Genomic DNA, 27,837 nt, shown 5'->3' on the forward strand with positions numbered 1-27,837 from the left:
ACGGCTTTTTATTCTTTGCCAAACAGACCCATTCTCTCTCAGGCAGACTTTGCAAAGAGCTCACCGTATGGGGAATAAGGACTTTGGAAGGTCTCACCCCAAGATCCTTTGAAACTGTGGTCTTCTGGGATGGTAAACTGTGTGATAAAGTTGCACAACTAATTGGGTAATTTATTCTACTGTCCTAATATGCTTATTTGTCCTGCATACAATCATTAGAGTCAGTACTGAGGTCCAGTCAATCAAATTACTTTTCAAGCCTTTGCAAGTAGTTTTGGGGACCCTGCAGGTGCATCAAGCAGAGCTTCCATACAGACCAGAACCTCAGGGACCCTGAGCCCTTGTCCTTTTCTGCACTGAACTAATAACCCGTCTCTGCCGGTTTTTTTTGTAAATCCAACCACAGTGCATCAGGGAGCTTACAAGTCCATATTGTGCTGCTCTGTATGGAATTGTCATTGGGCAGGGAGGATCCGCTGTATGCATCCCACGCTGCATGCTGTAGAAATTTTTGAAGTGGCTGAGGTACAGGGGCAGTAAAACCCTATATTGCAGTCATTACTTGGGATAGTAAAAGGGATTTCTGTGGGAAATCCTTGCAGTTGTAGTTATGGTTGATCAGGACTCTGCAAGAAAGTCCATTTCAGTGACTGCTCACTTATATTTTAAATGAATGAGTCTTTAGCAAAGTAGTCTTTTACCATATGGTCCAGTTTGAGTACCTATATATACCTCATGCAAAATTGTATTTGAAAATCATACGAGAGATTATGCTAAAAAACCCAGTGAGGGAAAATTAGGGACTTCATTAGATAAGGAAACACAGTTCACAGTCTCTCAAACTAGATAGTTGGATCTGTTTTACCCAAGTTGTCTCACAACTTGACTTGCTAGGTCAATGGAAGTTTCTATATTTCCTAATTTATCTGCATTTTTTAAATGAACTAACCTGCCAGCATTTTCTTTTCATCTGTGTTCATCCAAATTTGAATTTGCAATAGGTTGTGTTTTGTTTGTGATGCTGAGCTTCAAGAGGGTTACCTGAGGGTAACAAAATGTTGATAATTCATCTGAATTTTAGAACTTTTTTGTGGTGCAGAAATGATGTGTAAGTCTTGCAAGGTGAAGCTTTGTTCTGAACATTCAATGTGCCTCATGATGGCATGATGAAAAAAACCCCATTCTTTCCAGCAATTTTTTAGTGCTTCTGTAGAGGAAGTTTCAGCAATTAAAGCATGACACAGCAAATGCTAAATATAGTCTTAACTGAAATGGTTGGTAGTTTTTGTTTTACACAGCTCAGTTTTCTCATCTCTGTGCAAGGGAGACTGGTTTACTTACATTGAAATATATAAGCTCAAGGACATAAAACACCAAGTAGATATTATTTTTTGATTATGTTCTGCTTTTAGAATTTGGTACATACATCTAGGGTTTTAGATCTTTCAGATGACTTTAGAGGTCTATTAGAATCAGCTTTCAGAGGTCACATTTTTACGCTTTAAACTTCTGTGTTCTTGCATATCAGTAACATCTGAAAGCAGTAACATAAATGCCGCAAATGTGCTTTTAGAAATATGTGATTCAATTTATCATGTTTAAAATTAGTTCTTGAGTTCAGCCCTTAATACAATGCAAAATACATGGTTTTCTTGTGGTTTTAATCCAAATTTTGTGAACGTATCCTTGCAGCAATTACCTCCAAACATAGAAGTGAAAGAAAAATAATATTTACATGTATTTAAAGATACCTGATTACAGCTGTTTGCTTCCATTTCATTTCTTTCTCATTTTCCTGTTCTACCTTTTAACTGCAGTGGCTGTGCAGTAAAGAGCTTGTCATGGTGACTGCTGGGGATGCGTTCCAGCAGGGCCAACATCATGGAAGGCTCATGTAATATAAGCTCAGTGGTGTCTTCAAGCAAGGACTTCCACAACTGAACCAGCTTCATGGAGCGTTCACTGAAGTACTTTGCAGATGGGAGTCGTGTATGACTGCCTCTTGTATTTTCTTAATGTGTATTTGTTGCTATCCATTTTAGCTGCCTGCACTGCTTGTCATGTCCTGGTTTTTTTTTTTTTTTCTTTTCTTTGTAATTTTCACACTGGGAGCACATACTTAATGTTATTTTTTAAGGATGCGGCCAGTTCCAAACTTTTAGATAGGCTATTAATTTCTTCCCATTAATGCATTTTGTTTGGATGGTTCAAGCTACTTACCTTGTGAATAGACAGCAACCAGTCTTCCTTCAGGAGTTAGGGGAACATTCCCATGTTCTGAATTGACCTTCTGATACTTGGCTCAGAAGATTGTAATGCTGAGAATTAAATGGTCAAAGTATACAGCATATTTGTATCATACTGTCCTGCATTAATCAGAAAATTGGAATTATGATTCTAAAATTTAATTTTAATGGCTTTAACCAGATATTCTTATTAGAGTATTAGAATGGTACACTGGTACACTACTTGATGTGCAATTCTTAAATCATGGGATTCCTGAATTAGTGGGACAGTCCCCAACAATTTAAGCAGCAACACTTAAACTTTTATGCTTCTTCTATTTATGTATATTTAGAATTACATGCTTACTTATGTACATTTAGAGTTACATGCTTATAAGTTCAATGTTGTCTTGTTTTCTCTGTGACCAAAGATCAGGTTGCATGTTTACTAAAATGCCTCCTAGATCAATTTGGTCACTCAGGCAATGTGTTAAAAGTAGAATACTAGAGAACCATCTTACAGCCAAGCCAGAGTTGCAAAGGTACTTCTAATAAACACTCTCGTCTGTGATAATTTTAAGTCAAAAGCAAAACAGTCTAGGGATACTGTGGTGGATTCATACGTATGTCACATACTAACCCTGAGGCCCCATGACATGAATGGGATGGGCACTGTGGTCAGTACAAACTAGTACAGTCCACTTTTTGCATTTCAGTAATTTTCTACCTTCTTGGGTGAACTGGGTTTGCCTAAAAAAGTGTGTGGTAATATATATGTTTATTAGTTTGATGTGAGTGCTACTAAAAAACCTAAAGGATATAAAGCACAAGATACAGACAAATTGTGCTTTGCAGTCTCAGGCGTAACAAAACCAGAGTGTTTTCGAAGGCTGCCTGTCCTGCACACTGGGAAGCTCCCAGCAGTGCCACAACCCACTATGGCTGCAGGCCCTCGTGCATTGCGCACGGAGCAGGCTGGTTCCTGCACATGTGCAGGGGGTGTGCCAGGTGGGTCTGAAAGTGTCCTTTTAAACTGGATTTTATTTTACCAGCATAGACTACCCTGTCATTTTAGTCATGGACCTCTCACTGCTGAGGGAAAACAAAGTATTATGATAGTGATACATTACTGTAGTAGATAGTAGTGAATTACTGTAGAATCAGTATTTTTGTAGAATAAAAGTCAATGGAGAAAAAATGGGGCAGGGAGCTTCATGAAGTTAATTGTATTTATAGTTAAAGCATGAAATAATTTTTTCCATCTGACTTTTACATATAGGCATACGACAGCATTGAGCTGACTAAACTGAGCGCTGGCATAACTCCATTGACTTTACCGAAATTTCATCCCTTTGCAGCAATACTGGCTCAAACAGAAGTGACCAGATAATTTTCTGACTGGTAATGTTCATAGGTTGTATTTCTGACTTGGAGTAAACAAACTATATATTTCAGGCTATTAGCAGATAATGGTGGCCACTTGGAAGACATTTCCAAGTATTCATACAACGCTGCTTCACTGGCTGGTTGTGCAGTAGTGTGTTTGGCCTTCCTGTATATAGCCACTTGTAGTTCTGAATTCTGCATTTCTCAAAAGTTATATAATTTAGTGGGGATGTTTCTCGCAAAAGAAAAACAGCATTTATTCCTTTCTGCACTGAGGTGGAGATAGAGAAAGGAACCTCACTGCATGGTCTGATCCTTTGTTTTCAGTGACTGCATACACGGGAGATGCTTTTTGATTAACCTTTAAAGCAGGTAGGTTTTAAACAGGTCAGGCTAAATGCTGTTTTGTGTTTCTAATATGTCAGTGACTTCACGTTTGAGATAGAGTTTAACATACATAAAGAAGCTTAGAAAATCTTCAAGTTACTGTGCAACAATATCATCCAGTACTTTATCCTTTTGCATTCATTTGGCTGTGTATAACATGCAGTCAAACAAGACTGCCTTGAAATAAAAGGTCAACTTAAAAACTCAAGCATTGCCAGTGGCAGTCAGATTGAAAAACTGAACTGCAGCACTGCTGAGGCTTCTTAGGCTTTAGCATAAATTTTAGCACAGAAAAGTAAATACAAGAAGTTCAGTATTTTGAAAATTCCAAATCGAAAGGATCTTGTCATAGCCATTTTGAAACTGAATTGTGCCTGCCTGTCTGATGACCGGTAGCACAGTTATCTCATGCCTTCATTTTCTTCACTTTGTTGGCCTTTCTCTCAGAAGAATACCAATAAATACTATCAAGCACCAAATTATATTTTTTTATTAATTATTACAAAGAAGACTTCAGACAGGTCCCAAATATGGCTTTCATTAGATGTTTCAGCATCATCATACATATAAAATATCTATAGAATATCACCGAAAGGCCTCAGTCCTCTCAAGAGGATTTACAGCTTGCTATCTCTTTTTGTCTTAGACCTACTGAAAAAAAGGATGGGTGCTCCTAAAATCAGATAATGTGTTCTTAGAAAGTGGAGGTGACTCAACCAGACTCAAGAACAAGAAAACTCGAAAGACTGTAAAAAAAGTCATGCAATGTGAGTAGGAGAAGCAATTTTTAAAAAAATATTTTTTGTGGAAGCATAATGTCTTGCAAGGAAGATGGATATGGTAGTCCCACTGGGACTAGGGAAAGAGGCTTGCTGCTTTGGTAGAAGCACTTAAAACTTTTCAGGAGTCAACCCTTGAAGCCTGGGAGAAGGAGCAGACCTGCTTCTGGCCTGTAGGTTTTTACATATTCTTTCCATCTCCTCCCAAGTAATCTGTATTGCCTCTTCTTTCCCACTGCCTTTGGGAGAGGAGGGGATGGAGAAATGAGAAGGTAGAACAGAATTCAAAATTTTCCCCATAAGAAAAACACACCTGGGAAATTCCCAATTACGTTCAGAAGTTACTGGTTAAATATCACTGGATTCCACCCCCTGTATGTGTTCTTCTTCCTGTGGTATCAGAGTTGATGACACAGGGTTGATTTGAATCTCTTAGACTTATTGTAAAATCATATGGCACACCCAAAAAAAGTGTTTGAGCCACCCACCAGTAATGAATCACATAAAATCCCCGACTCCCAAGGGTGTTCTAGAAATGATGTAACTAATTTGTCAGGTGAAAATTTGACTCTGAAACCTGGAACATTAAGAAGAATCTAAAATTTCAGGAGGCTGGTAATAAACCATAGCTATGGTAACAACAAGCTGCTTGGTTTTATTCTTTCCCATGGAATAAGCTGTTACTGAAAGCACAGCGCAAAGCATATTCAAATTGGTATCAATTTCTGTTCCTTTGTGAAAGACACGCAATCTTCGTTTGCTTGCAGAAAAGACAAAACCAAAAACATTGTGTACACTGTGTTATTTCACGATGCCTGCTTTGCAGATACTAGGTGACACAGTTTATTGTTAATGCTGCGCAATGCAGGTAATGTACTTTTAGTGGAACGTTTCAGTCTTTTGTAGGCCAGCCTACCCCTAGCAGCAGGAGTACAGTTTATTAAGTAAGCTAACTGTTCTTAACTGTAGTGCCACACAATACAGTTTAACGTCTTGCTTTGTAACATTTTTTTGCAAAGCAGGAGGAATTGCTCTAAGGCTTCTAAAGGCTGCTTAGACTTTTCCAGGACACAGTGTTCAGCTGAAAAAGCTGTGGGTGGAAGAAAAAGATTTCTGTACTTACTGAAGCAACTCAATAACTGAAATTTTGTGATTTTAATTTCAAAGCAATTTATGATATAGATGTGCTTGCAGAAATGCTGCTGTTGCTTTTTGATAGAATGCACACATGCTTTATGTCTTAATTAGATAGAGGAAATTGCATTCTCTTAGAACAATATTTAGTTATTTAGTGTCTGGTTTTTAAATAATCTTTTAATTCTATTAAATACAAAAGCAAGTGTGTAGGACAAATATTGAATGCATTTCTGGCTTTAATCAAAGAAAAATGCTGCTCTCAGAGGTTATGCTTCAGCTTAATGCCATTTAGAGCATTATGTTTTTACTCGGGGGGCGGGGGGGGGGAAGATATGTGATTTCTGAACCTGGAAATAGATCACAAACTCTTGGGTGAGATGTGCTGCGATTGACCTTAATGAGACAGCATCTGCCTAGTACCAATGTTTAAGCTGTTACTTTCTATTGTTATTTTTCTTTGTTGATTCTGCCAAGAGGGTGGAGTTTGTGTCAGAAGGAGGTGGGGAGAAGGCTTTTCAGACAATAAGAACTTGAGCCCATTCATTGTCTGGAGCATCACATTTCACAATAATTATCTGGGGATGCAGGCTATTTCCACTTACTGTTGATTCACATATAAGCTTACATGAGTTTTCCTTCATACCATGCCGCCATTTTCTACGTGCATTGAGACCTTTTTATCCCTCTTGAATGGGGCAATACTGGAACGCAGATTGCCATGCTTCTAATTCTTATAGACCCAAGAGATGTAAGAGTTGACAAGCTAATAAAAGTCACCTTAGTGTAGGTAGGCTCCATGAAGCGCAGAGGGACAAATGCACGTAGAATGGACTGGAGCCAGTACTACCCACCACCTCTGCCTGGTTGGGCCTTCTAGATGGGACAACAGAGACTTGTTAAAAAGAGGGGCCTGGGATGTCCTCAGGGCCCGCTGCATTGCCAGGTTGAGATCCATGTGAACACAGAGGCTTGCTTCAGCAGCATTACCAAGCACAAACTCATCTGTGCAGGAGGTCCAAGCCACTTAGCACACTTTTTCAAGAGGGCTGGGAAATCTAAAGCAAATACTGCTCCCAGTCTACAGCTGTGTACATAAGCAGACTGCACATGTAAAACATTGCTGGATGGTGAATAAAGCATTAACCAGCTAAATTTATTTATAGAGTAAAACTACTGACTTCAATTTGGCCTGGTTTCCAGACAGATAAACTGAGATTATTCGTAGTGAAAAAGCTTTACTAATTGCGTCCAGTTTCTATATTAGTAACTTAAAGCCCAACTGAAAGAATGAATGTGTCTCAGGTTCTGTTATCTGGCTGCTGAAATGTAAGCATGGGTTTTTTGCCTTTCTGCTCTGAGCAGTAGCACTGTCAAAACATAGATGCCCCAGCAGGGACACTGTGGAAGATATGGCGTTGCTGTTGGAGCTGATTCAGCCAGACTACCAGGTTCTGTTCTGCCACCTTCACCTTGGCCCTTTTACCTATTTTTTTTCTTCTGTGGTATCGTTCACAAGTAGACAGGAGATACATGGGAAACCGTAAAGCTTCCATGAATGGCAATACCAAGGTACATAAAAACACTGCAGTGACATTTATTAGGAGATGGAAGAACTCTTATCATACCTTTTCCAGGCATGCAGTTTTCTGGGGTTGTGACATGCCTCTGATTCTTGCAGCTGCATGACAGAACAGCATCACAAACTCCAGAGCTCAGCAGTGATGAGGTAATCTTTCTCATTGCTTGCTGTTAGATGCCTTCCCCTTCTTGATATTCAGCTTCCTCACAGCTCTCTGCATTGTCCTGTAAATATGCTCCATACACATGCTTATCCAACAAAATAGTGTGCAACAAGTATTATATGCAGATAAGTTCTTTAAAGAGGTCTTGAGCTAAGCTGTTTGCATGTTTCTTGGTCTTGAGTCTTTTGCAAGACACTTTAGCTTTTATTCTTCCTTCTATTCATGCTTACCAGTCATGCTTTCTCTCACAAACGTTCTTTAGTACTGAAGCTGGCATCAGGGTTGAAAGGCTGCATAATTTCATTGAGGTGTTACCAACAATAATTTAATTTCCTGCATTAGTCTTCCACTGTAAGCCAGTATTTGTGCCTTCTTGAAAAGACTTCTGACCATTTATCATTCAGAGGACCTCTAGCAGCAGTCTGAAGGTTTTGATGGGATCTCCTGGAGTTTAAGTATTTGAGGGTTTTAGTCAGTATTTACTGACTTTTTAAAGCTTGTGTTTCTACAACTGTACTGACAAAATACCTAGTGACAGTTATGCTCCATAGTTAAAACAAGCTGGTGAGGAATGCACGTCATGGCAGGTCTTTAGTGAGTATATAAGGGCTTTATACAGGTTAATAAAGAGGGCAAAATGACAGTAAACAGCATTTCTACATGCTCATGCCAGTATTTCTGAGGCCTCTCTTCTACTGAGTACATTATGAATACCTGGCTAGGCATTAATAAAATATGACTTGTGCTGAACTGTAACATACAACTTTCCTAAGAGATAAAAGCTATTCAGTGATCATCAGCTACTAATTAAAAATGCATCAGGTCAGCAGGAAGCGTTTGAACACAGATTTTATTTATCGATTGTGAATGTCTCGGCACCAGCACAGAACTGCTCCTGTTTTACCTCCTCTCCCCAAGGTGTCATGTCTGTCAAACTCTACAATGCTGTCTAAAGCATTGCTTTTCTTACCCTGGTGGTGGTAGGTTTTGGAATTTTGGGATGGTTATGCTGAAATTACAAGGTGTCCAAGTATCTTCTCCTTCTTTTTATGTCTTTGTCTGATAATCCGGAGTGCTGATTGAGTCAGGGTACACTTGATCAGAAGGTAGCTTACCATGGGGACCACTGGGCTGCAAGCAACAGTTACCACAAAGGCTGCTGTTGCGGAATTCTCTTGAAATACTTGGAGCAGACTCAAAGCAGCTTGGGCAGGAGGGAAGCCTCTTGCTGGATTTGAATTGTTGCTGACAGGAGCATTTTGTTTCCAGCCCTGTGCCTTAAACTTTATGGTGATACCGAGGGTCTTTTGGTGGAACTGTTAATTCAAATGAATGTTACAATTCTTCTTTCTTTCCACTTAGTTTTCTTACTAAAAACAAACACTGAAAAACTGTGATTTTATTGTAAAGTCTACTAAGTTAAGTTACTCTGGAATAAGGCATGTCCTTTGTTTTTAACCAATGATCTGTATACCAGGTTGAGCGCTGCCAGTTAAGTGCCTGCCCCACGCCGGCTCCCGCCGTTGCGGGCCGGCCCGAGGCGAGGCGCAGCGGGCCGCAGCGCGGGGCGCGACTCCCGCCGGGGGCTCGGACCCGCCCGGGCAGGCTCGGGGGCAGCCGGACGAGCCAACGAGCGGCCCCGAGCCCAGCGGCAGCGCCCAAACCACCTCTGCGGCCCCGGCGGGGCCTGTGCGGCTGCACTGCGGGGGCGGCCTGCGGGCCGGGCCGGGCCGGGCCGGGCCAGTCGGACCCGCCGCTGCAGCCAGCGCCGCCTCGCCCCCCGCCCCGGCGCCCCGCGGCCGCCCGCCCCGCTTCCCCGCCGTGGGGGCTGGGTTATGTAAGCGCCTCGTCCCCGAGCAGCGCAGCATCGGCGGGGCTCCCGCCCCTGTCTCCGCCCCGCTCCCAGGGCCGGAGAGGCAGCGGCGGTAGCGCAATAAAGCAAGTTTTGTCTGCTGCGCGGGGGTGACGAGGTCCCGCCGCCCTCAGCGGTCGCGGCCCGGCACCATGGCTGCGGCGCCCCTGGGGCAGGCAGCAGCCCCCGCCGCGGCGACAACCCGCCGCTAACCTCCCTCGGCACTCGGAGCGGCCGCCGCCGCCGGCCATCCGGGCCGCGGCCGCCCGCCGGGGCCGCCGGAGAGCGTGCAGCGCCGCCTCGCCGCGGCCGGAGAGCGGCGGCCGGCCCGGCCCGGCGCGGCGCGGCAGCATGTGGAGCGGGCTGCACCCCCAGCTCGGCTTGCGCGGCTGCAAGGCGGGTAAGGACCCCGCGGCCCCGGCGCGTCCCGGCGGGGCGGGAAGGGATGGGGCTGGGGGAGGCATACGGGCCCGCCGCGGTGGGGCGGCGGACAGCGTCGCGCCGCTTCCCCTTCCCCGGCCCGGCTCGCTCTTAGGGACAGAAACGTCCGAGGAAGCGGCTGCCTCCCCACCCGGCTCCGTGAGGGGGGACGTGGTGGCGGGGCCTCCCGGAGCGGGCGCGGGGGCCGGGGCCGGCCCGAGGCGGCGGGCGGCCGGGCGGAGGGCTCGGTGTTTACTTCGTTGGACCTTGCAGCGGATGGTAAAAGCTGAGCTTAACCTATATAATCCGTTTCCTTGTTTTGGCCTTCTCTTCCCGCTGCCCCCCACCCCCGCCCCGTTTGTTAGTCTGTCTAGGCGGAGGCTGGAAGCGCGCGTCTCAGTGCTTTCCGTTTAAAATTTAGCCTGTATCAAATCGGTCGAGTCTTTTTTTTGTTTCTCTGTTTTTTGGGTTTGTTGTTGTGCCCCCCCCCCCCCCCGGCCTTCTGTCTCTGGGTTAATTAGAGCCTAGTTCTGCAGGTTGGCTGGGATACGCTGAATTGTTCCGCCTGGACGTAGGTTGTCACTGGTGGGACATCCTGGCTGTAGGAGGTGGGCTAACTTTCAGCCGTAAAAAGGCTGTCAGAACTGGCAGAGGAAAACTGATGATCTGTTTGCAGAGCCCTGTGAGCATTACCTTTGGGCAGGTAAGACGATGTACCGACTGTTTTGGATACCCTTCTCAGGATTTGGAAATATTGCCAGCTCTGTCACCTGCTTCACTCTGGCAGAGTTCCTGAAAAGATTTTGTGATATTTTGACTTCTTGAAGTAATTGATCACTGTGAAGGTCTGTGGTTTGGCTCTGCTGTTACAAATGCAAAGTAGTACTTGCTGGAATATTTTTTTTTTTCTTCAGAAATCTGGATTCAGGTTTTAATTTTGGGATTGGAAAATGTGGCTGTGTAATGTATATACAGGTAGTTGGCATATTATTTAAATGACAGGATTGTTTTGCTTTCGACTGACAGGGGTTTTCTTGCAAATACAAGAGCTGCTAAGATGTTCTCAGCAGCTGCCTGGATCTCTACAAGTAATCTAATGTTCAGTCCCTATAATGTGAAAGAAGACATTGTTCCTTTTTTCTGTACTATTATTAAGTTATTAATTTCTATGTATAAAACGTTTGCCTTGTTGAAGATTGAAGTGTTATGTTTTTTGGTTTGTCTTTTTTGTTTGTTTTTTTTTTAAAGCTTCCTGCAAACGAATGGAGTTACATTATCTTTATGCTACAGCTTGCAAAGGTATTGGGTATTCTGAGCACTAGGCGCAGAGATTTCAGTTAAGTTGATGGAAATTGCAGGAATTCGGGGTGTTTCAGGTCTTGGTTATTTGTCTTTGGGTAAAGAATATTAGAAGGTTGTATCACGAGCACACACTGGCACCAACTTCAGACAGTTACAAAGATTATTGGTGTTAATTTTTCATTTGCTTCAGAAAACTTTGAATTGTGCCAGTTGTTACAGTGTCTTCCCTTTATGTTTGGGGTCAAATAAAGTGTTTTAGTACTTAATTGAATTTGTAAGCAATTCTGATCAGTCAGTTGTTGGGTGAATGCTTTACTTTTTCTTATTTGTCATAATAGCCTTTAAGATTTGAGAACTAATTTTGTGTATTGCTTTTCTTTCCTCCCCCATACTCTCTTTCCTTTAAATACTCAAGGTTAATATGAAGTTCAAAATGTACTTTTATCTATAAGCAGTAGAAGTGTGAGGTAGCAAAACTTGCAGAAAAATCTCTAATTTGAGATAAGATAGACTAACAGGAGTTGGTGGTTAATTAGAAGGCAAGTAGATAAAGGTTTAACCTTGAGATATGATCTGTGCATTATCATTTCCAACGTAGTAGTCCCTTTTTACATTGAAAGAGTCAAAAAGCTGTGTCTCGATGTTTGTAATCCCTCTAAAGAAGAGGAAGTTAATTAGTTCCATGCATGTATTTTAATGAAGGGATAATGGCTACTAAGATTCTGTGCTATTATATTATTGCCAGGTTAGATTTTTGTTTTGAAAAGGAAGGGAGAAGTATTCTAGCACAGAACAGTAGTGTCCTACTAAGAAGCAGAAGTTTTAAGTACTTATTTTTCAAGCTGAAGGAATTTTTCTTTTGTCAAAATAAATTTAATTCTTTAGTAGCATTAATTGCTATGGATTCTGCTTGTTTTTTAAATATTGGTGTGGGAGCATCACAGTTAATGACTTTTTAATTCTTGTTAAGCTGTGTTTATTACTGAAAAGCATTCTGTTTTGCTCGTGGATATGGTTATTTAGAAATCCTATTTTTGCTGAAAATCATGCAATTCCCTTATAAAGCTGGATGCCTACTAAAGAATTCTGTAACTATTTGCACAGGGGAATTATCAGATTTTCAGTAATAGATGCAAATTAATTCTGATTTTCTTAAAATGTAACAGGCAAGGACACTTGGAGTATTTAATTTGTGGCCTTCAGTTTTATTCTCTTGTCATTTCCAAATTGTTCTTGCTTTTCAGTTCAAGAGCAGTGCATTCTCTGAAAAAACTGTGCTCAGTTGTTTGCATGCTGCTGAGATTTTATATTTTTTTTTTTATGCTAGGTGCTTCTTGTTTATCCGGTGGATGTAATGACAGAGTTTACCCATGTAAAATAAATTCAGCTTCTTACAGTCTCAGTACCTGTCCTGAAAAATTAAATTGCTATTTTTGGAATGTATGTGACTTGACAGCCTCTCAGTCTTCTTGTACACGTTTAATTGTTTATGAAAACCTCGCAGCATAGTTTATACCTCTATAAAGGCAGCAGTTATCCACTGTGCTGCAGAAATTTAAATAACTGTGGTGAAGGGCATGCAGTGTTTCAAGCCCTTTGCTTATTCATCTAGACTGTTGTCCTTTGAAATGTACAGTTGGTTAATAACTCTTTAAAGCCTATGGAAGTGTTCATCTAGATGTGTTGTTTCTCTGGGGCATGCAGGCGTTCAGTTAGGCTACCTGTGTCCAACAGATGGCTGCAGCAAGTGAAACAAATATAGGTTACAATGAAACAAGAAATATTTATTACTTCAGGTAAACTGTACCACCTCTAGTCAAATCTCTCTCCACTGTCCAATTTTACCAAGAGCTGACCACTACTGAAATTTGGCTGGTAATAATTGTTTGGGTGACAAAATAAGTGGTGAAAACAAGAAGTGAGGTGCTCAAAAGGATATGATTGACACTCCCTAAAAATAGGAGCCTGCATCCCTCTGCTTCTAGAGGCCTGGCAATGTGGTTTGTTCATAAGGCGAATTCCAAAAATCACGTGCGTTCTTGTACTTAACCCTTGTTGTCAGTGAGCATGACACATACAAGTCTGAAAGATTATTTAATGATGTCACAATCAAAGTGTCAGCAGCAATAAGGTCACAACACATTGTGAGGCCGGTGGGGCGCAGCCTTCTTGGGATATCCATGGATTTCACTACATAGCCAGGCTGGGGGAAATGGGACTGATGGTTACTCTCTTTCATCCTTTGTGGTGGAGCCAGGGACAGAAATCCAGTAGTTTTGTTTCTGTAACAAGTTTTATTGGTCTGCTATTGGAGGTCTGCAGCCGGGAATGTGACAGCTCTTGGGATTTCTTGAGAAGGCAGGTTTATCTTTGCAGGTTAGGCAAGGCAATAAAAGGTGAGCTAGTGTTACCAAGGGTAGACTTCAAATTGCTTACCAGTTATAAGTGTGTATATATATATATACACACATATGTATATGGTGCGTTGTAAAGATTGATTACCCAAGCTTAAAAAAGTAATGTTGCAGCCGCAGGACTGACTGCTAGAATGGCCTCTGCCATCTTTCAGAAGTTGCAATGATGTGAAATGACATTCTGTGTTTGAGTGAGTTACTTCCTTCAGAAACAATGCCCCCCCCCCCCCCCCCCCCCCCCCCCCCGCCCCCGGCAATTCACTTTTATGGACATAGTATCCACTCTTGTAATGCGTACAAAACACAAATGTCTTGACTAGGAAGAAAAGAGTGGTAAATGTAAGGGTGTATTGTATTGTTGTTCGTAGGGGTTAGCAATTGCTGTAATCTCTTGTATGCTAACTGTATGTTAAATATTTACTGACTGAATATAGACCTCTAGCTCAGTAATTCTGTGCGTTTAAAACTTTAATTAAAGGAAGTAGTCATTTGTTTAATGATTTTGAGAAGGATGCGTTAAACAGTTGTACAGAATGAGTTTATAGTAAAAAGCAGCCTGAGCCATCATGTCTGCTCTAGGGGATGGTGGTAAAGGAAGTTCTAGTTAGGATAAGAGCATATGTAGTTTTTCCAAAGAATGCCTAGGATTTATGTCCACCAAATATTGCTTGTTATGGTTCCAAAATATTTATTCTAAGGTTTTAGTCAGGCATTTAATACCTGTTAAGGAACCCATGCATTTCAAAATATGGAGAAGTTGCTAAATACTCTTACCAACGTGCACCATTACTGTATCTGAAAGCCTCTGAAATCAGACAGCTCTGGCATGACTTGAGGTTATAGCCAGAGGTGATCACCTGCCACTGTGGGAAGCAAAACCTGTAGACAGGTTAGTTAAGGAAAAGAGGATAGTACTACACAGTTCAGTATCAACTGCTCTGCCTTGTACTGTTTGGATGGTTTTTTTTTATCATGTAACTTGCCTGTGGTTTGGTAGTTGGAGAGTTAAACTAATTGTGGATTTCCATGCTGGTTTCTTTTGGCTGAAAAAGTGCTGACTTGGTTGTAGTTGTCAGTAGTCTCTCAGATGCCCAAATGTCTCTTGAAATGCACACTGACAATAAAACAGCGTCATTGTGGTTGTGATCAGCTTTAAAATGTGTTCAGTATATTTGTTACGTGATTAAAAAAGTGGCTTTCTTAATGACTTCTGTGGTGGGTTAATCTTGGCTGGCTGTCAGGTGCCTGCCCGTCTGCTCGCTTGCTCCCCTCTCCTCAGTGGGATGGGAGATGGAAAAGCTCCTAAGCTGAGATGAAGACAGGGGGGTTGCTCACCAGATACCGTCACTGGCAAAGGAGATTGGACCTTGAGGTCAGTCCGTGACAGCTCCTCTCCGTACTCCTCCTTCCTCGTACTGTTCCCTTTCTGCTCCAACCTGGCGTCTGTAGGACCTGACAGGGACTCTCTGCTCAGGTGCCCAGAGTTCTTGCTCTTTCTCTTCCCTTTCTGCTCTCATGTCTGGGTTTGCAGGGCTGTTTCTCACACTGTTTTCCACCCCCTCACTCGTTGCTCCCACAGTGTTTTGCCTGCCGTTGCATACGCTTTGCCAAGGGCCCGGCTGTGCCCTGCGGTGGAGCTGTTGGAACTGGCCATGCCTGCCACGGGCAGCCCCAGCTGCCCCTCACAGAGGCTGCCCTGCAGCCCCCCATCAGCACCTGGGCACCTGCGTCTGGTACGGCTTCTGTAGAAGGAAGCCATTACATTTTGAGTATTTTTTTTTTTTTTTTTTTTTTTTTTTTTTTTTTTTTTTTTTTTTTTTTTTGGTGCCTGGAATAATACTATGTATAGCCCTGAAGTTTATCCCTGCCAACGCTGGGGGGAGATGTGAAAAGGTGTACGGAGGTATAAGGTTCTGATTTCTGTCTTAGGCTTCTGCGTGGGAGTTTCTTGTTGTCTAGGGCAAGCTGAGGTGGTTATAAATGTGCCACATGGGAGACTGGCTGCAGAGGCCTGGAGGTGGATGACTGGAGAAGATAACATGCAGTAGGGAATGACTTGTGTGAATACCCTCACAAGTGTGCTTAGGTTTGTGTTAGTCCTGACCCATCATCCCTCACATCCCTTGGAACTGCTGATCCCTGTGGAATCGCCCCTGAAGACACTAGTTTTCTCCAGGCAACATTCTCTGCAGCATCTGGCTTGGTTGCCTGGGCTTGAACATCGTATTGATTGCACAGCTACGCTCAAGTGACCTATTTCTCTGCAGCCAGCCATGCTGTAAGTGGCACTGCATCTTTCTTGTCCTCATTCCCCAGGGATCTTTGCTGTTTTTTGATAATTGAATGATCACTCTGTAAAAGGAGGCATTAACACAGATAAAGGAAGGGCAAGCATTGAGAATTCTTTCTTTCTTTTCGAGGTAGGGTATTCCCTGAAATGTGGAAAGATGTGACAGGTGAACCCTTCCTTTTGTCTGAAGGGGTGTATATGGGTGGATTGCAGGGTACAATTTCATTTCACAGTTGAAATAATCTGGTGGGTAGTAGCTCCCACCCTTCTGGGTACTTCCACCCGCTCTAGCACTTGTTCAGCCTTATGGCAAGCTAGTTTGGGAAGCTGGACCAGGAGGATAATAAAGTTAAACAAATACTGAAGGGGGGATTTCCAGTTGCCTGACCCCAGTATGAGACATTGCAGCAGGAAGCATCTATGTCAGGTGGGTACAGAATACCTGAAGTCACATGGGCTGGCTCTTGGGTCAGCTGATGGATAATGGAAAAACCTAGCACCATCTTGCATCGCCACTGCTGATAACATCAGGAAGTATATAGTTAATCCTCAGATTTACTGTGAAGGCCAAGGAAGATTAAGAGAGAGGATCAGGAAAAAGTGGCATTAATTCCATTGGACAGTGTAGCTTCCACCTATTAGTAGACTTGCATATGGGTTAAAATGAGTTGAGAAGAATGGGTAATGACTAGAGAGGTAGTAGGAGACCATCTCATTTTGCTGAGGAAGGGCAGTGCAAGTAGTGTCAAGGAAAAGTCGTGCTGCCTCTTTATCGATGAAAATACCTAAATGAGACTTAACAGATGCAAGTAGAAAAGCAAATGATGCTTTTAAAACTTTCAACTTCCTAATATGTAAAGAGACCGGTGGTGTAGTATTCAGACAAGAAACATTCTTGAGTCGTCCTGGAGGCAGATCTGAGATTCCTTATAAGGTATCATTATGTTTTTAATGTCTGCTTTACTCCTTTTGTAGCATAGTTTCCAGATGGTGTGGAAAGTTGCAGCTTTTACAAATGTTTCAGAATAAATAAGCCTTCCCCCCCCCCCCCCTTCTTTAGACGATGGTATCTTTTCTTCTGAATGCCTACTCTACGACAAAGCTATTTATACATTTTGGCATTTCTGAACCTTAGGAGATGTTCTTATAGTTAAGAATTAATGCTTTATATAAAGTACAGTGACTAGCACTGATCAAAGGCCTGACAGTTATGTGGGTAGTAAGAAAACAGTGGGAGTATAGTGACCCAGCTAGAAGCACTAAAAGGCATTGAAAATGCCATTTCTTAAAACTTCACTGCTTTTGCTAGAGACTTTATGGAAAACAAAGCTAACAGTTGTGATCTTAACCTCTTTCTAGTCACTTAATTATGCGAAAATCCAAACTGAACAAGGGCTTTAGTGTGGTCGGTAGAATTATTGAAAAGTTTTAAATCAGAAGTGATTATAGTTGTGAAGATGACAAGACAAGAAGTACTGGTTTTGACTAGAAGTGTTCTAGGTAGGGTTGGTGTACAGTGTGAAGGATTATTATTTTTTTTCGAAAACTACCGTTCGTTTGTTTTAAATTCCAGAGTATCGTCCTTGCTTATACTGAATAGGTATGAGTGGAAGCAGAGAAGCTGAGCTTGGGGAAAAGTGCCCTATGGCATGAGCTTTGGAAATTTGTAAGAAAAATCTCCTAATGACTTAAGTGAAGTCAGAGTTTCATCCTTTTAACACAAATGTTGCAATGTGGGAAGTCCCTTACCTGATGCGCATACCTTCTCTTGGCATGCACTGAAACTGTAGTCTGGAGGCTCATTCTCTGGTATGTCCATATTAAAGTAGATCCTGTTGTGTGTATAATGCACATTAGACCTCTTTAAAAAATGATGGAGAAATTTCTAGTGTTATGTGAGTGAAGTATTTAAATATTTTTTTTATCTCTGTCTTCATGTATTTTAGCATCAAGGATATCTTTAGATCTGATTACAAGGAGGAGGGAAATTACACTCTTTTTCAAAAAAAGTAAGACTGCTAGACTCCTGTATTTGATCCACTCTGGTAAGTGTGGGAGCTGCTTAAAACCATTTAGTATATTTTGACTCATTCTAGCAGCTATACTTACTTCACTTTTGCCTATGCACAGAGGAGAATGAATTAACTCTTTAAACAGAAAGAGGGAGGACAAAGGTGATTCTGCAAGAAAAATCTTGGAATGGCAAACAATTTGGAGAAAAACTTACCTGATTGTGGTTTTGAATGCCATTAAAGTTAAGCTGCAAGAAGGGCTGAATCATAGATGTAATCTGTGATTGTCTTTTTCTTTGTGTTTTTTTTTTTTTTTTTTTTTGACAGGAAGAGTATTCAGCTGGTCACCTACAAGTGTACAGCTTTTTAACAGACTCTAGGAACTGACTGCATGTCCTGAGGGCTCGGTGTTCAAAGTTTGTTTAAGCATAACTTAATGTGTTTATTTTCCTGGATGTTCCCCTCTTCATATTTTAAGTTTCAAGTTCAAAAGGTAGTCTTCTCCTCTGCATTTAGTATATGGAAGAGAATGGAAACTAAGGATACCATTTTGTGTTTCTATGGGGTGAATAGTGCATTGACTGCAAAGACAAAGAGGCAAGCCAGCATAGCAGGCATGAGGTAATACATGTAGTCTGTGTGCCAAATGTGAAATAAGAAACATCTGCAGTTTGTGTTTTGAAGTTCTGTTTTATGCAAATGGTCTATCTGGAAGTGGAAAACTCACAGGAGTGCCATCAACAATTGGACTGAATTCCTGGTCTTGCTCCTGTTAGTGATGAAATGAAAGGAAACCTCTTTCTTTCCTGACAAGGGTAAGAATTGCGTCATTGGGTTGATATTAAATAACTACAGCTAAATCCTGTCTGTATAAAAATTATAAAGTGTCTTATGAATTTGAATTCTTGTTTTACATACTTTCTAGAACAGAAACCAGGAAAGCCTAGACCATTATTACATACTGTGTCAGTCTAAGGATTTTTTACCCTTCTAGCTAGCAGTATGCTGCACTGAACACAGCTTTCTGCTAGTTGAACAGATTTTGGCCTCCACAGTGAAGCCAGCAGAGATTTATGCCTATCTTGCTCCAGTTTAGAATCTGCCTTAATGTGCAGTTTGGCAGTAGGGATAAGCCTGGTTGCTAGCTAGTTGCTGCTAGGCATCAGAAGTGTGCCTGGATGTTCCCACTCCCTCCTTGGCACTGCTTCTAGTCTGACCCCTTGCTGAGCCAGCTTAGGAAATCAAATTAGCAGATAACCTTTTTTTGTAAGCAGGGACAGTTTGTCCCTGAACCACTTTCTGTGGAGTCTGGAGTGGCAGGGCTTATGCTGGGAAAGCAAAAGTGAGTATGTGTCTGGGAGAGGTGACCAGCCTTTGCGTAGCAGCTGACCACTGGATCCAATTAGCTCTAATGTCAAATGGCGTCCTCAGCTCAAACCCATTTTAGCCAGCGGCGTAAGCTAGCCAGCTGGACTCGTACGGAAAGACAGAGCTGGGCATCTCTTACTTTCTGTGGACTCTGGTGTGGGGGGTTGATAGAGAGTGAGCTACCTGATGATGTCTTTAACTGCCATTGGCAAGATTCTCTAAAGCTTGTCTGTCAAACTGACATATTTATTCTTCCTAGTTCTCATTCTTTCTTCCAGATTGCATACTGCCCTGCATGAGAAAACTTATAACTTGTTGTACAGTGCCATACACATTTGTCAGGTCATTAAAAAAAACCACTAATTTGTGACACTTCACACTGAAATACTGTTTTGTATAAAGACAACAATTTTATAGCTGTAATTATCTATGGTGAGAGATTGTATGTTAAGCCACTTCTGGAGGGTGGGGTGGGGACGGACACACCAAAATGGATTAACTTTTATTGAGGAATTCCAGAGGAAATAGAAGCCGGAGGTTTGGTGACACAGTCTACTTAAAATTTCACTCTCAAGGAAGTTTATATTCCTTTAAATATGACTGTAGTCAGGTTCTTCTCATTGATACTGCCAGTCAGGCTTATGTTTACTTTGAGAATTTTCTTCTTTGGGTTTCTCTCTTCTGCTTTCATTTTTCTCCTCTACTATTTTACGATGTATGTCTGTCTGTCTTTCTTGAATTCTTTTGCACGGAGGACAGGCATGGGCCTTCGTATGCCAGGCAGTATGTTACCAGGCTGTACAAGTAAAAATGCTGTTAAAAAGGTCTCTCTCTCTCTCTCGGTAGTCTTCTGCTTAAACTCTTGCACTTCTTTTTTTTTCTTTGCCCACTTCCTTCTATCTTTGTACATTTTTATCTTCTTACCTAGGATTGCTCTAAAGCAGGGGTCCTCAAACTATGGCCTCCGGGCTGGATACAGCCCCCCAGGGTCCTCAATCCGGCCCCCGGTATTTACAGACCCCCCCGCCAGGGGTTGGGGGGAAACCAAGCAGCCACAGATGACTGCCTGCCACTGCATCCTCACCGCCCCCCTGGTTAAAAAGCTTGAGGACCCCTGCTCTAATCCATTTCCAAGTGAAAAACTAGGAGAACTTGGTTAAATATTTGCAGGCTCTGTCAAGAGAGCCCACTAATGAAGGATATGAGTCCTCAGGTTGAATCATACTTTAGCTATCTGACATTGTAAACTGCTTTTGAGAAACTGAGATGTAAAAATTCATTAGTTAGGGCTGTCATTTCATCCCAATTCGCCCTGCTCCTTTTTTTGCACATAGATTAAGCCGTATTATCCACCTACTCTCAGCTGTATTCTTGTGAGAGAATGGACTAGGACCTCAGGTCATGGCCAGCTGGCAGAGCCTTGAGCTTCCACCACCTCCAGAGTGTTTGTGAAAAGGGTCCTGAAATCTGGACAAAGCATTAGAAACCCTCTCAGCAGTGGACTGCTCATCTCAGAAGACAAGTTAAGATTGTAGACCTGGAACTTGTTTTGGACATTTTTATTAATAAATGCTGCAGTTTGTTTTGCAGAAGGATCATAGATATCAAGTGCATCTAGCAAATATTTGTCTCTGGGTTGAGATGCCATTTTTTTAACATTATTTTCAAGAGTATTTAGTTGGCCATATAGGTTTTCTTTTTGCCTGCGTCTCAAGGAACACTTACGTACCTCGTTATTTTTTTGTGTCAATATATCAGATTGGATGAGTCCAGCTTATCTTTTGTTTCATCTTTGATTGAAAGAGGCTAATGTTGCACATTCTATCAGATGTCAGCTTTTTTTAAAAAAAACACCCAAACAGCAATATTAAAAGTGTTACCTAATCTATATTGAAGTATGACATCTGCCTGTCTACTTTTAGATAGTTGGGTGGGTTTTTTTCATTTTAAGTTCTCCTGCCTTTATTTCCTCTTCTCACTATTTGTGCTGTCTTTCCAGCAGTTGAAAAAATTAGGGTATTTATTGGCAAAGAATTTCTGAATGTGAAACGTACACCGAACTGAGGTTTTCTTTAATCTTTTAGCAGTAATGGTCATCCGTCTATGATGAGTAAACATAAATGTTTTCCAACTGAAGTAAGTTTATTCCTACAGTACAGCAAACAGTTCACTGAGTGACCATTTGTGGGTTTGTTTGTAGACTTTTCCTGTTGAAGAGATATGTGGTTACTTAGCCCTGTGGGACAGGGAGAGAGTGAAAAGAGAGGCTGTGAAACCTTGAAGGATTTGTTGGCGGGGGGGGGCAGTTGCAACTGGCATAAGTTCTGCAACGTTGGGGACTATATGAGTAGGCGTGGGAGAGCTGGATTGAAGGAGGGTTGTCTTTCAAAATACGTATGATCTAGCATAATTAGTAGGGTTTTGGGTAAAGTTGTTGATGGTGAGGGTGAACCAAGTAAGTTTGGCAGTGTATTTGGGCTGAAATGCTGACTTTTTTCCTTGGAGGAGCTTCAGGCAGTCTTCAGTACCATTGTGGTGTGAAGTGTTACTTTACAGCCTGGTCACATCCATGATGACTAGAATGAGCTTTGCATAGCTGTCAGTTTTGATACTATTGTAAGGTGCCCACTTCAGAATCCTTTGACTGTAGAGATCTACACTGGCTGTCATGAGTTGTTTGCTTCTGGTCACAATCTATGTCAAAGTCATGGTGTGGAATAGAAAAAATGGTACCCTTAATTTAGGACATACCTGCTGTGAAAACCCAGTTACATCTTCTGTTGTTGCTTTCCATTCAGCGTCTGGGTAAAATAACAGCAACAAAGCTGTCACTTAAAATAATGTTTTACATTTAGGCATGTCAGGGGTATTTTAGGAACCAAATATAAAGATGGTGGTGTTATTACTTTGTGTATGTATATCATGTGGGATCTGTGCATGCCACTGAAATTAGTGGTAATGATCCAGAATTAACTAGGTGCCTTCCTGCCAGCAGTTAGCTGACAGCATTCTGTAATACACAGAAAAAGATAACATGTTTTTGTGGAGTAAAATTTCAACAACTGTTCTCTTTTAATAAATAATCTACTTCTTGTACTTTATATATACTTGGTTGTTACTTGATCTGTTTTAAATGCTTAGGCTGGAGACACAATACTATGTTGGTATATTTAACTGGCCAAATTCAAGATGCAGTCAACTGCATAAACAAGGCTTTTGCTGAGGTTTGTTTGGGATCTTAGATGTATTTTATCTGTTACGTTTGGTATTGGAAATTATAGCCAGGTAGGATGACACCTTTCTTTCTCTTCTGTTAAATGCTGTAAAATGTAGATTTTTCCTGACCCAGTAAGGAATGATCATAGTCAGATGGTAATACACAATTTAGCAGCACAAATATCTATTAGAGGGTTTTGCTTGCTTTTTTTTTTTGCCCTACCTTGTATGGTGGGCAAATGGACACTAGCTGTTGATGGGCAGATTTGAGATTAGAGCAGCAGGGTAAAGCAGGTGTGTTAGCTGAGCAGTGTGGGGACTCTTGTGTGTCTCCCCCTGTTATGCTGGGTTCTTTTAGTGTAGATTGTTTGCTGCGTGAAGAGCTGTTGAGAAGGAGATGGGGAACATAGAACAAAGTGTATAGCGATTGGTGATTTTTCAGGACTACACTGGGAAGGTGATGAAACTAATAAATGAATTTTTAAGCGGTGATTTGGACTAATGGGGTCTAGAAGGTCTTGTTTTATGGGTTAAGCTTCCTTATTGCAACTTATGTAATTGCCTTCCCTCAGTGACAGTCTGCTGTCTGGCACTTTGAATTGGGTACACATGACTTACTGTTGAGACTTAATTATTGAGTTTGTTTCTATTCTCTTGTTGCTTTTATTTGGCCATTTATGGGAGTGGGTTCAATGAGCTTTTTTCAAAGTGCTTTTGTGTGTAGACAGCTTATTTTTGTAATGGCCTTCTACTGTGCAGAATCACTGTTGAGCCAGCAAGGTAAAACAAGTATGTGGATGTGCCATGACATTCCTGGAATATGTTACTAGCTATCTTTTAAAAGATACAGCATGTTTTATGTCAGGACTCTTGTGGGAGGCAAAGAGAAAGTGTTCCTTCAAGTGATCACGTGCAACTGTGTTCTGTTGGCGTGTCTGAAGTTAAAAAGCGCACACTGTTTAACTATTCAAAGTCTAAACCAATTCTCTTTCTTCAGATGTATGCCTTCTAAATGCAGAGGCAGCTCCTGAACAGTAGAAGCCCAGTGAGCGAGACAATGAGATTATTGCACTCCTTCCCAGCTCCTGTCCGTGCCCCTGCGTACAGGATGGCTGTAAGGGAAGGCAGTGACAGCACTGTGGGTGTGCTCCTGCTGTGCACAGCCAGCTGTGCATTAGAAGGGGAAGCGAGAGGAGTGCCCGAGGAAAGAGACCCTTCTGGGGCCCAGAGCACGGTGCAGAGAGACTTGAGTATTTCCCTGGAGAGACAGATGGGATCTGGCAGGCCTGTGCCGAGTCAAAGCTAATGAACTTTTGTTGGCCTCATGCTGATCTCTGTGTAGCTGTGGATGTGTTGCAGCATTTAGCTCTTCAAGCCTACCAGCTGAAGAATTGGCTTCATGAGTTAACTTAGAAATGCTCGACTGCCCCTGGATGCAAAGGTGTTCCAGAAAATGTTAAATTAATTCTGTGTTCTGCCAGCAAGTCCCCCTGGACCTGTGCCTCAGCACGACACTTGATGCTTAGTGTGTGTTCCCAAGCCATCTGCGTGTAGGTGTAAAATAGAGAATAGATTATAGTAGGGTGTTTTGTGATGCTTTTTACTTACTCAACTTACAGTATCCATAGAGATCCCGATGGGCATGACTGTCTGCCCTTTCTAGTATGCTAACCCTTTTTGCTGAGTCTGGTTGCACTGTATTGTTGCATCTTTTGGGATATATTGCAACAACATGTTTGGAACATGAGAGACTCTGGTGAGATATTAGGAGAATCCTCTTTGCAGGGAGGAAAGTTAAATGTTGGAACAGGCTGCCCAGAGAGGTGGTGGAATCTGTGTCCCTGGAGCTGTTCAAGGATCAGCTGGACGGGGCTCTGAGCAGTCTGATCTAATTAGCTTTGCTTTCAGCTGAGGGTTAGTGTGGATGACCTCCAAACATCCTTTCCTATCTAAGTTACTCTCATTCTGTGGTATTTTTCCTCAAAGTTCCACCAAAATGTCAAGTATATCTCCCTTTTAGGGGGCTTTGTATGGATGGTTATAGGTTCACATACTGAACATCTGTCTAACAAAGAGATCTAAAGAGTCTGATGCTTAATGCTGTGTTGATTTAATGTGTAGTAGCGGTAGCATTATCTGCTGCATTTCTTTTAATATTAATGCCATAAATGCTAAAATGTCACCAAAGAGTTGTATTGTGGAGAACAGCATAATAAAGGGTAAATGAGACTAAATTTCTCTTCCTGTAAATGTATTTTAAATGTCTCATGAATCAGAACTGTCTCTGACTTAATTAGCTTGGGCTCCCATAAGTCAACTTTTACTCTTGCTGGAATAGCTAGATGCAGCTTTAGAAGTATGAAGTGGAGCTCTTGTGGAAAGTAGACCTATTTAGGAGGAGGGATGGAAAAATTATTTTTCCCAAAGCAGCCAGAGTGCTTAGTGAAAAATGTGCTGGATGGTGGGAGAGGAAGAAATGTCAGTTTCCCACTAGCTGTATGCAAAACTATCACATCACAGTATGTTAGATGGTGATGGAGGATGGTATGGAGAATGACACCTGGAGTGGTATTTGCTTAGGATCTTGGCAGGGACCACCTTACAGGGTGTGATGGATGAGCCATGAGCAGTTGCGTTTGTCTGGCTCCTCTGGTCTTCTCTTCTGCTGTCTTACCCTTGGACTTGAAAGCTCCTCAATGGAATAGTTACGAGACTTTTTGGGAGGAAAAGCAAAAAGTTTAAGGAAGAGAAGGAAATACATTGCACAATATATGGCTAAAGCGAATGAAGAGGAAGGAGAATCAAGTGTTCCTGAAGATTGAGAAAAGATAGGAAAATGTGTTAAAGGGAAGAAGAGGCAGTAACCTCAAAGGAGAATGAAGTTAAGACAAATGAGATGGACAGGCATATCTAAGACCTCCAAAAACCTTAGAGGAAGTGGACTGTCTTAGATGTCAAGTTACAGTTAAATAGTGCATACAGTAAAGAAGCATGTACTATCTCCTCAATTTACAAGTGGCAAGCAGCTGTAACTACTCTGGCTATTAGGTCTAGCGATTTGGGGACCATGTAGATATATGTGTGGGGGGTTATATATATACACACATATGTATTCATTTTTACATCCTTTCTGAACTATTGAATTTACTGGGGAACAGTACAGCTGGAAATAGCAATGATCTGCAGATGTCATTGCAGAGGCAAATTGCTGTTACAACTTTGAATGGGCACTGCTGAAAATGTTTAAATGACCTAAAAATAACCACATGTAGCATAAGAGACATTGTATGTGAACTGATAGTTCTTCATGAGTCATTTCCTTCTGAAAGTGTTATGCAAAGCTGACTGCTAGAGGGGGGTTGTATGTATGTGATTATATATATAAATCAAGAGCAGGCCGTGCTTTTTCCAAGGTTCTTTATGTAGCTCTGCTGGTTTGGAGTGCAAACATGATGATCAGTATTGTGCATGTAAACAATGCTCAGATTTAGATGTTGGCTCTTGGAAATGGTGATGGTCCTATGGGGTTATACTCTGGTGTATTTTCCCTTGAGACTGACTATGAAGTAGGCCACACGTTCTCAAAAATTCCTTGAACAGAGGAGCTATTTGTTGCTCTGAATTGTGCTTTAAAATTTAATATTTTAGTAATTACTTAAATAAAAATAACCAAAATTAAACAAAGCACTAGATGGATAGATGTCTCAAAGACAGCCTGTGTGCAGTTACTGTGTACCTGCTTAAGCTGGTAGTCTATCTTTTGATAACTGAAAACTACTGATAACAGTGAACCATAATGTATTACTTTAGATACAGGGTTAAAATAAAGCTACAATGGAATTGTTATCACCTTGGTCATGTGGTTCATGCACAGTTGGAAATGACTGTATTTCACTGGCCAAACCTTCACGTGTTTTCTGTCCTAAAATTTGTTTATCTCTCTCATTATGTTTAAAAACTTGTAGTGCAAAATTCTGCTCTGAGTTGAGAAACAGTTCTAAGATAAGAATCATATGATAAAGGTCCTGTTACAGTTAGTGCAAGAACTAACTGTACGTTAGTTCTTGTATGTATGTTAGGTCATGTTTTTAAATAGTGAAAATATATTTACTGGAACTTTTTGGGAAGCTTCCACCTAGGACAAGGATTTTCATTACCACCACAACCCCCCCCCCCAAAAAAAAAAAAAAAAAAAAAAATCAAACCACCCCCTCCCCCCCCCCCCATCCCAATAAACCCAAATGGCAGAGTCTGGCTCAAACCTGAACTATGAAACATAGGATTCAGTTTTCATCTTGACTGGTATTTTGTTGTTGACTTCTGTACTGTATCTGTAATGACAGACTTCTGGCTTCCTTCTTTATAGGCTCAGATTATTCCTCAGTGGGATGGTTACCTGGTACTGAATCCCTGTGGCAGTCCACAACCATTTCATCAAGCAGTCAAAGCAATCCTGTCAGAAGACACAGTATAGCTTCCGACAGCGGGGACACTGGGATTGGTACCTCCTGTTCTGATAGTGTGGAAGGTGAGTTGACACTCTCAAATGTTGGATGTTTCTGAGGGAGAAACAATCCAAAATGTTTTAAAGGTATGTTTCCCAAAATAATGGTACTTCTACAAAACTGCTGGGCGCATGCAGTTCTTTGTTTTCCTGGCTGGATCAAGTAATTGTTTTGGTGAGGTTTAATTAATTTCCTTCTGCATGAGTTGTGTGCATTAACTTGAATCTCTACCACAAAGCCGGTACTTAATTAGATCTTCTGATAACTGCGGTTGCAAGTGCCAGATTTATACAGAGAAGGGATATCCCATACTACAGCACTTGATTAACAAGTGGTAGAAGCAGAAAAACTTTTGAGGGAGTTGATGAAAGGGCAATGCTTTCTGGTGTTTATTGTGTGTGTCAGCAAAGAAAGCTTGCTCTTTGGGCTGAGAGGAAAATGGGGCGTGTTTTCTTCGCATTTCTTTGTTCTGATGGGATATGTATGTACATTTTACTGCTTTATATTTGACACATAGTCAAAGATCTTTAAGGAGAATCAACAGTATCTACAGATAGTTAAAACTTACTTTGGACTAAATCATGACTACTCAAAGTTGATTTTTATCAGGGAGGGGTTCAGCCTCTAAAGTAGCAGCATCTACATAACACTGGCATCCTCCTTATGTCATGTGTCACTGGCAATAATCCTGAATGAGAGAGAGACTAGGCAGTAGTAAGGCTTGATGTTTTCTTCTTGCACAGCCTTATTTCCCCGTAAGATTTTCAAGACGAAGGTAACAACAGCGGAACTGTGATATAAT

General features: G+C 41.6%; 1 protein-coding gene across 6 annotated transcripts in view; it reads left to right on the top strand.

The window, feature by feature from the left end:
* Window positions 1-27,837, top strand: part of CEP85L (centrosomal protein 85L) — a 154,815-nt gene that overhangs the window by 25,196 nt on the left and 101,782 nt on the right. For 3 of the 6 annotated variants that reach the window (XM_080389523.1, XM_080389521.1, XM_080389526.1), the window contains one exon: window positions 26,897-27,058. In XM_080389523.1, the coding sequence (XP_080245649.1) occupies window positions 26,897-27,058 (162 nt within the window). Of the gene's footprint in view, window positions 1-1,817; window positions 1,968-2,017; window positions 4,766-8,326; window positions 9,909-26,896; window positions 27,059-27,837 lie in introns of those variants that run through there. The other 3 variants (XM_080389525.1, XM_080389524.1, XM_080389522.1) reach the window with 3 other exon arrangements.

The sequence above is a fragment of the Falco punctatus genome (genome assembly GCF_963210335.1).
Source record: "Falco punctatus genome assembly, chromosome: 5".
NCBI lineage: Eukaryota > Metazoa > Chordata > Aves > Falconiformes > Falconidae > Falco > Falco punctatus.